Raw genomic sequence first — 9999 nt, 5'->3', positions numbered from 1 at the left:
AGTAAGACTCTAACAGGTATTTTACATTGTTTCTCAATGAAATGGTTAAATATGTGCTGTGAGTGCTGCTGTTAAATCAAGTGACTCATACAGAGAAAACAGATGTGCCCGTACAGCAGATAGTGTACCTAGGTCACGGTGTTGTTTGTTGGTCCCAAAGTTCCTGTTGGTTTTTATTGCGACATTTCATACATTCCAGTGGATTTACTTAATACAGCCAAGTGCACATAACTGTCGAAAATGTGTGCAACGCAGTTGACTTACTGTTACATTTTGTTAACATCTTTATTGTATTATTATTTTATTTATTTTATATTTTTTATTTTGTATCTATACTTACCGTGTTGTCTTTTTAGCCATCCCCACAGGCAACTATTTAATGCTGGAAGTCATATATTTTGGCAGTGATGTTTTTTAAACTAGATTCATCCTGTAAGTAAGCGGAGATTGCTGGGGAAGTGGTTAGATGTGATTAAAGTGTCATTTTGAGCGTGTTAGAGAACATGTGGTGTAAAACCATAGAAAACTGGATTAATGGTTTGATTAGGGTAGGGCTTGTTTCAGCCCGTAAGCAAATGATCAGTTGAGACTCTCATGTTTGAACACCAGTGTCCTTGACATCGTTGTGCTGTCACTCTATGGCATCAGTTTTATTCTGTATAAAGGATATTCTTGATCATTCGACTCAAGATTTCCAACTTCCACTTCAAGTCAACCATCAAACAGCATAACGGTTAAATGTTTATCATCATACGCCTCTTCTTTCGATTAAATAAATGCTGCACATTTAAGACCTGACCTATATTTTCCTTGTGCTGTAAACCTTTATGACCTTAAAAAAGGAGTTTTCAGTCTTAAGTGGTTGACCAGATTTTAACTCTTGATGGCCAGGTGTCGGTCTCAGAAAACTAGATTACAAAAGTAGCTGGATAACTCCTGATAACTCCATGTGTCTGATTTGGGAGGCTTGTGAGGTCTTACTTATTATCCAGATAAGAAAGTCATTTTTTTTTTCTAAATCAAAAACATGCAACAGATATTCCACGCATTTTGGCCTTCTTCCGGGAGTTTGTTGTCTAAATAATGGACTTTGTGGTCTGATCCAAGCATGTTGCATGAAACAAGTCCAAGGACTTTTGAATCCGCAAATAGAATAAACAAATAGACATGAAAATGTGTGTGTGCCCTGTGTGGTGTTTCTTATGGAACGAATCACACCATTTAGTCTGACAAGCTGACAAAGCCCAGTGTCTACCAAAAAAAGCACATGTATAAAAAGTGTACCTGTTTTATCACTTTGAGTAAGCCCACCACTGCGGCTGTTTGATCAGTGGGTGGTTTGATTTAGATTGAACAATGGGAAAGCTGTGGGGCCAAAGTGGTGATTTGATTTTAACATTTAAATCAAATGCCGCACTGTGTGTGATTCGGAGGTGTTAACGGTGAAAATTGGGATGTTAAAAGGATCACCAACAAATTTCACCACATGATTGGCCGCCACCCACTCATCTCAGTTTAACTGTAACTTGACCTTTGGACGGATGAGTCTACATCAAGTGGACCTGAATCTGCAGAAGTTAGCCTTCCTCAGTCATCAGTCGACTTCATTTGCTGAGTGTTGCTGTACTTTTGGCTGCTCTGCTCTGTGAAACAGATTTGTTCAATAGGTGAATTTGTTGTCATGATTATTTTCTGTCAGTAATGATTCTTGGTAATTTAATGTTTCTCAGGGCAATTTTTTATTTTTTTATTTTTTAGAAGTCAGGTCATTCTTTTTGTGCTCCTGTTTGCTCGTGTGTTTTCTTTAATGAAAAGTTGTTGTTTTTTGACTCTACATTGCTTTTCGTGCCTTATTGTGGCACGATCAACTAGAAGTTACAGCCATATTTGGTACAGTTGGATGCATTTGGTTAAGGATTTTATGATGTAAGAACTTTCTGTTCCGTTTTCACGTCAGTATTTTGCGTCAGTGTAAGTGGGATTTACATTTTCTTGGTAAACCATGTCTTTTTCCACAGGAACAAAGCTGATGTGTTGAGGGTTAGTTAGCTGACTGTGTTTAATCTGTGGCCCTTTCACACTGAGGAAAGTGTTACTTGTTGATTGTGTGAGCACTAGTTTTGCATGTTGTTCATATACAAGTTAACAGTGGTTGACCGTCTCTCTTTGTCTTTTTGGGTTCACAGTGAGGAGCTGGAGCGTGCTCAGTGAGCTTGGGAAGACGTCAACATGGCTGTCTCCACTCAACTGGGTTTACTGCTTTGGAAGAACTTCACCTACCGACGGAGACAGACTGTAAGTAGGAGTGCTTCAAATTACTGACTCATAAGAACAATGGACTGGATGAGTACACAGTATTACTTTATTGTTTTTAATTCATTCTTATTTTTTCCCATTCCTTATGATTGTTTCTTCGAACTGAGGTTTGTTATTATTCAGTGTTGTGTTATTTCAGTTTATTTGATCCACAAAAAATACTTCTACATTTAAAATGTTCTCAGTTATATATGCTGCTAGGCAGAACCATAACCTTACATTGCATTGACCTCTTCTTTTACGTTAGCAGTGCTAATAATGTAATCACATGTCCACAAGTCTAAAGACTAAAAACCAAAATGGAAGGCATTGTTTCTTCTGTACAATGTCCCCTGAATGCTTTGTCCCAGTCACATTTTCCGTGGATTGACTTTGAATCAGAGTTGATTTCCAGTACCATATGAGTAGTCATAAGGGCATTACAAAGGCTTTCTATATGTTATGGTTCCACTGCGTATGCAGACCAAAAAAAAGGGAAATTATGTAATTCTCTCCCGAGCCACTTGGACTGAAAAGCATTACAGTTTACAGATTACAGTGAGTCAGTCAAAGATGTGATGATGACACATTCACATGTCAGGTCAGGTTGATGCCCACTCAAAGTTATGTAAATCAAATTCAGTTCCAAGCCGTAGAGCTTCATTGTGTGTGAGGAGACTCATCTGCACACAATTAAACCATTTGACCATCAAGCAGAAACCCCTCCTCAAAGTGACGGCTGTGGCTGCTTGACATTCAGTCCACTTATTCCTAACAAAGGGACACAGTGCGTTTTCTAAGACAACGTGTTTATTCTTTATCCCCACACTCCATGTTTGCCATACTGGTTAAGTCTGCAATACTGGCAGCTGAAGTAGAGGGGCCATATGGAACAGATGGACAAACTCTTAGTCCACTAAACCCTGCAGACCTCTCTTACTGTCCCCTTATTAACCCATATACTTTACCCCAGACTCATTGTAGGATTACTGTTTTCAAATGACAACAGCTGACAGCCCCCTCCACACACACTCTGCTATTCTAATGCTGTAGAGATTACCTTAGTTGAACTGGAAATACACAAAAACTGCAAAGCTCAGTTTTGCGATGATTAACTCATTTGTTTCATGAGTTTTTATTTCCCAGGAGTGTTGACCCTTTTATTTGCTTGATTAACTTCAGCCATCTTTCTTTTTTGTCTTCCTTTCTTAGATCCAGCTGCTGATTGAGATCATCTGGCCCCTTTTCATCTTCTTTATCCTGATCTCAGTCCGAATGCATTATCCACCCTACGAGCAACATGAATGTAAGCAGACATGGAGAGAGTTTTTTACTTAATTCTCATCTAATTCAAGAATTCTGTTTTATTACTTTCTTGAGATTTTCAGGTTTCCACCATCTGAAGTTTAAAAGAATTTACATTTGCAGCAGTTGTATTAAAGGTTTAAAGTTGAATTCCTCAAGATAATACAATTAGCCTATACACAAGAAAACAGGAGTTACTTATAATTTAGCATGCTAAAACCTGAGTGTGTTTATTTACTGCAATGTTATACCACTACAAACACAATAGAGCATTTTCTTGCTATATATATATATAATATAATATTATTTGAGTCTTTTATCATTCTACTGTTTGAAGACATTGTCTATTCTTAGCTAGTGTATGCCCCTTGGTTCTTGTAAGATCAACATGTTCGTCATCCAAGGTTTCCATGTTGTTGTCACATAAGAATTGGTTGGCTTTGTCAATATTTGTTTGCACTGTGTGAACATGTGTTATGACCTTTAGCTCCTGGAATAGGGGATTGCAAAGTAATTTGTCAGCAGCACTTGTTTCACAACTTTGACCACGTTTCAACTCAATAAGATTATCCCTGGTCCCAAGCACTTTTTAGAAAGGAACACTGTTATCTGCAACAGCATTTCCAAAGAGAAACGTATTAGAAACCTACAGGTAGTAAGTGTTCATTTATTCAAAGAAGATATTTAAAAAGTTGGTGCAGGTTCTTGCTTTTACATACCCACAGTACACTCACATATACCTGCCTTTGAATAAAGCAAATGTCAACTATAATCCTTATGAGCATGCATGTGATTGTTTTGTTGACCACCAAACCGGTTCCCCTATTTGGAGCATAAATGTGAATTCCAAATGTCAGTGTTTCACAAATCGATCTAAACCCAGTTGACCCAGTGAAGTGGGGCAAACTCCTGACCTCTTTCTCTATACTTATCTTTTCAGTATAATATCTTGTTAACCTCAGTATATTGCAGCAGTAGCAGTAAAGTTATCTGATAAGAGTCCAAACCAAATTGTAAAGATAATGTCACTGCTTTTCACCACAGATTCCAAAGACAGTGGCAGTGGTCTATATGTTATAGTTTGCATGTGTTATAATTAGTTGGAAATCCTGTTTTTGTACTGAAGTTTTTTCTTCAGTGTTTTCCAACAGAGACACCAACAATAGTTTAGCTAATGGGCCTCTTGACCGTGGTAATTATTTAACCACAGTGGTTTAAGCTTGTCTAGTAGAGAGTAAAGTGAAATAATTAGTTACAACACTTTTAAAATAGAAGTATTCACCAGATTTGTAGGAATGACAAATATCCTACGTGTTATCAAAATAATCCAGTGAGGCCTAATGACATCTGTATATCTTAATGATTTTTTGTTTTACTGATATTTAAGTCCAAATTTAAAACTCATAATGAAAACTATATACTGTCCTTTTCCTTTCCAGGCCACTTCCCTAACAAGGCCATGCCCTCAGCAGGTACCCTGCCCTGGGTACAAGGCATCATCTGTAACGCCAACAACCCCTGCTTCCGTAATCCTACCCCTGGCGAGAGTCCTGGGGTGGTGGGAAACTTCAACGATTCGATGTGAGTAATGGCCCTCTAGCTGTGCATTGATTGCGTAATCAGTACACAGCTTTGACTGATTCACGTAGTGCATTAACAAATTAGTTTTAATATTACAATCTTTTTATCGACGTAACAAAATTGAGTATGTAAAATAGTGTGTAAAATTTTTTTCTGTTCCTTTTTCAAACATCACCAGAATCTCCCGTCTGTTCAATGATGCCAAGAAGATCCTGCTGTACACCCAGAATGATAAAAGCTACGAGGGCTACAAGGGACTGTTAAGGGCCCTCAGGAAGATGCAGAAGAACACTGCTCGTAAGGACATGACTTTGATGTTTTGCTTCATATGAGTTATGCTAAGTTTTTGAATGACCAACTGATAGATCAGTTCAGTCACCTGCCCATTCACATTGATCACCCAGCCATTCATTTTTCTCGCCTGTAGAGTCATTTATATAGAAAGGAACACTCCTACACAACTGCTCATGCCGATCAGATCTAACTGTCTCAGTGACTCACACCTGCAGTTTATTCACACATTGCAGTTCAGCTTCAGGTCAGTAAATGTTTAGGTTCATGAAAACATGTTTCCCAATGAAGCAAGAACAAGAAGTTGTCAAGATAAATGTGGAAAAGAAAGTTGGTTGTTCATTCTTATAACCATTCAGCTACCTGAAATGGTGGCTACATGTCCTATATGTTGAAATATTCCAAGACATTATTTTAGTCTCCACAAAAGCCCCAACTCTAAAAATACTTGTTTCCAGTGTAGTTGTAATCTTCTGGATTTATATTTTTAAAAAAGATTGAAGCATGCCACTTAACTACTACAAAGTGAATGAAGTTTAAATCATTACAGATCAATACATTAACAAAATACCAATAAGCAACATGTTTAAACTAGATAAAGTGACATAAGGTCAATTTTGCAGTGCAGCAGCTGATGGAGCCGATGTTAGCTCTAAATCTTCAGAGCAGTCTCGAAAGTGCAACGTGTCCTTTCCTTATCACTGCCTGTCAGCCGCGGTGGGCCCACTCCCAGAGGCCAGTGTGTGTTGAACTTCTCTGTTCTTACGTGCCAGTCGTGGTGATACAAGACAGGAAAAACAGAAAATTGTGCACCACCCGGGCAATCATTGTACAGATCTGTCAGAAAATTTCATCCATCTAAAGTTGCTGCTTCCTGTCTGTGAGGACGAGGTCACAGACATGATAATGTTACCAACGCATTTAATGATTATTTTAATTTCAATATTGCTAGAGAGGAAGATTCATCCTTTTTTTTTGAGTAGAGAAAGGTCATCTTTCTAAAATGACATCTTTTTGATGACTCCACTGTGCTGACTCGGTCAAAGCGACCCAAAAAATAGGAAAGAGGGTTGTGTTGAACTCTGCACTTACTTTCTTTTGAATAGAAGTCACAAAGACAAACATATTAACTTTGCTCAATGAAAAAAAAACTTTTCCGTCATTTTAATTCAGTGCCCATTACTCTGACGTGGGAGGCATGCAGTCTCTGTTTTCCAGCCAACCACGTGTACAGAGACAACCAGGACAAAAATAAATGTTAAAAACATGAATACTGTATAAAATGGGGCATTATGACACAGAGGGCAGGAACAGTAAACAGCAGTGACATAACTGAGGGAGTCTAATTAGTAATTAGACAGTATGGCCTTTTGTTTGTTCCATTAGTGCTGCCTTGGTGCAGCAGAACTTTCTCTGATACACATGTGATAATCAGTCCTTTTAGTTTCTATAAATAAAGCAGTATTGGCTTGGTTTCACATCAGACCTCAAGGTAAGGGTAAATTCATCAGAATGTAGCATCAGAAATTATGCAACAAAACAATCAAGCTTCTTGTTTTGGCCACGGTCTGCTCCCTTAGCCCAGAGGTACAGTATGTTACGCAATGGTCCTACATAGCACGTTATTTTTAATTGTAGAAAATCCTAAATTTGCATGTCTCTCAGTTTGATGTGTGCTATTGTGTGCTGTAGTTTCTATTGGTCTTGTCAGCAGTATACATTACAGCCAGTAATAGATCTTCATCTTATCTACTATCATTACATTTAAGCTGGAATGGTCAGATCCAGGGGTCTGCATGGATTTTTCCCCCTTTTTTTCATTCAGGCTTGTTTATTATTTCAATGAGGCTTCTGTGCATCTGAGCACTTTATCACAATTGATTTCAAAATGCACAGTGCAGTAGTGCTTAATCACATATTCAATCCACGTAAGGGAATGCACTGTTGTAGCACGGGCACATTCATGTATGATGCAGGAGACAGCAGACAGAGTAGTGCTGATACAGAGTGATGCTGTAGGAATAACAGCATGGATCAAAAAGCTGAGAGTGGAGCCCCTCACGTGTCTGTTAATAATTCAACAACTGATGGGGTCAGCGAATGAGATTTACACTGACAGGGAAGGGGCACTGCGAGGGGCCATGAAAGGGATGAGCTTTTTCCCCCCATAGGATAAGTAGATAAATCACACAGGACATATTTTCATTTAATCAGGTCTAATGCATTTCTGCTATGTGAGAGTGCACAGAAGGACATGGCAGATAGACGAAAGGGAGAAAATAGACTTTCAAAAAAGAGGGATGCAACATTTTCGAGATTGAGAAAGTTTTCTTGATAGAAAATAAGTGAGTGAGATAAATATGGTATATCATCAGTGTAGAGCTTTTCATGTACCTCTACCTGTCTTCACAAAAGAAAGTTGAAGGTGGATTTGCATAATAGAGAACATCTTACATTTTTAGCCTTTCATTTTTTATCCGACAGGCTGCTTTCAAGGTCTCCATTTGACTTAAAGGCCTGTCGTGTCTGAGCCTGGTCTTTTAAAATGGAGATTTCTGAATTTCTGATTTCTTTTTGCATTTTTGCATTTTTTCTTGAATGTACATATTACTCAAGATCGTATAGACACACACAGAACCTTCATCTATTTTTTCTCCAACTCTCCACATCAAAACAGTACATAACAGTCCTTCCATTACACAGCCATTTTGTGGGTTGATTTCTCTGCTGTCAGAATTCATGCAGCAGCCATCTTTTGTCACTTAGACAAAGACAAAACTTCAGGAATGCTATTTAATGCTTTTTAGCTCATCTGTGGCAGGTTTGGGAATATGGTTTAACAGCAATCACAGTCTGCTTATAGACCAGTTTTACCAGTGATGACACTGGTTGCTAAGCGTTATTTCAAACAGGATAGGCACCACCTAGGAGCATGTACAGACTTGTAAGTGTCAATGTAGGGTTTGCCCTCGTATCCAGCTGGCTTAAACATTGGAAAAGCACACACAAACAAACACAAATAAGGTTTGTTACTTCTTATGTTGTCTCACTTAGAAAAAACCTCTCTGTTGCTGATAACTCCGGGGATTTAGATCACTTAAGCTGTGCAGATAATGACAACCACATACAGATAAGATACAATAAGGAAATGAAAAACACACATACAAACACACAACCACCTTTGCTGACTAAACAAAGAACTGTAAGACTTTCAGTCTGGTCTGTCCTCAAGGGCCTTTGGATGCAATGCACCATGGGAGCTGTGACTTCCTACTGGGACACTGATTAGACCTTATTAGCACTCCCTGGTTGTTCACCCCTGAGAATTGAGGTCACACACATGCATACGCAGTCACAGGTGCACTATTATGCACACACACACACACATATGTGTAACGCACACTCACATCCCAACCGCAAATAGCACACTTGTCTACACCCATTGCGGTAAGGGAGAGCGACATGTGCCCCACACAGAAACACACTGTTCTCTTTCACTTCCTCCCATGGGATGTTCAGTGCAGTCGAAGCGTTCAAAGTGTTTCCTCTGTGTGCGTGTGTTGGTCATCTGATAGCTAGAAATGACAGAAAGTGGAATATTTTTACTGGATACGAAGGGAAGGGAGCACAATGGGGGGGGGGGGGGGTAGAAGTAAGCAGCGCAGCAAAATAAAAGTAATTATTCAGTCTTTGTCAAAATAATTTATTTTATTAATCCAGGGCAGTAGGATAAATAATCAGTTAAGTTTGATACATGAAGCCATGCTAACATAAAAGTGTGTAGTCACAACTAGTGTGAGGATGGAGAGAAGGTCAAGACGGAGAAATTTAGGGAGGAAGCACGAGAGATAGAGTGAGTAAGAGATTGGTGGGCAATATCTGGGCCAAAGTGGAAAGCCCTGCAGTAACCCTGCCTGAGAACAAAACTCAGAGCGTGTGTGTGCGCGCGCGTGCCAACCACACAGCTGACTCAGGCCAGTTTCAGAAATGGTTTGACTTCTTTGGAATGCAACAAAAGTACAAAAAGCTCTCAGAGTGCACAGTGTGTGCCTGTGTTAATGAAGTTCAGAATTAAAATATATCATTTGATTTGGAATCAATGCTTTAATTCAAATGTATTTTTATCATCTTAGTTTGAGCCCACTAATCATTGGTGTATTACATATGGTGGTTGTCCTTGAGCATTAAATCATGGAGTTCTTACACTGGGGTTTTCCACTGGTTGTACATCTGTGGAAGCTAAGGAAATTGTATGACGTCTGCTCAGGACAAGCAATTGTCTGGGAATTTGATCAGAATTTTACAAGTACAGGCAGGGATATATTTTATGACTTGTTTTACATGGTCATTGCATGAGACCATAGTTTTCAGCCCACTTTATCGTAAGAAAAGAAATTGAATTTTACTGTGTATTACACTGGGAACACTGCTTTGACTCCTGCTTTTTTGTATCAAATGGGGTTTTATTTATATCTCATAGTTGATTAACTCAGTGCTTGAATGTCTTTGTTTTCTAGGTTTCAAGCT

General features: G+C 38.8%; 1 protein-coding gene across 1 annotated transcript in view; it reads left to right on the top strand.

Moving 5' to 3' along the window:
• LOC118326587 (phospholipid-transporting ATPase ABCA1-like) overlaps positions 1-9999 on the top strand; it is a 39382-nt gene that overhangs the window by 2234 nt on the left and 27149 nt on the right. Inside the window, exons 2-6 of the mRNA XM_035659611.1 lie at positions 2187-2295; positions 3508-3601; positions 5040-5181; positions 5360-5502; positions 7053-7059. Of these exons, the coding sequence (XP_035515504.1) occupies positions 2230-2295; positions 3508-3601; positions 5040-5181; positions 5360-5502; positions 7053-7059 (452 nt within the window). The 5' untranslated portion in view covers positions 2187-2229. The remainder of the gene's footprint in view (positions 1-2186; positions 2296-3507; positions 3602-5039; positions 5182-5359; positions 5503-7052; positions 7060-9999) is intronic.

This window comes from Morone saxatilis, unplaced genomic scaffold, assembly GCF_004916995.1.
Source record: "Morone saxatilis isolate NCDOM2014 unplaced genomic scaffold, NCSU_SB_2.0 Contig17, whole genome shotgun sequence".
NCBI classification, from domain to species: Eukaryota; Metazoa; Chordata; class Actinopteri; family Moronidae; genus Morone; species Morone saxatilis.
Note: the sequence above shows the minus strand (reverse complement) of the source record. Positions and strands in the feature narration are given on the sequence as shown.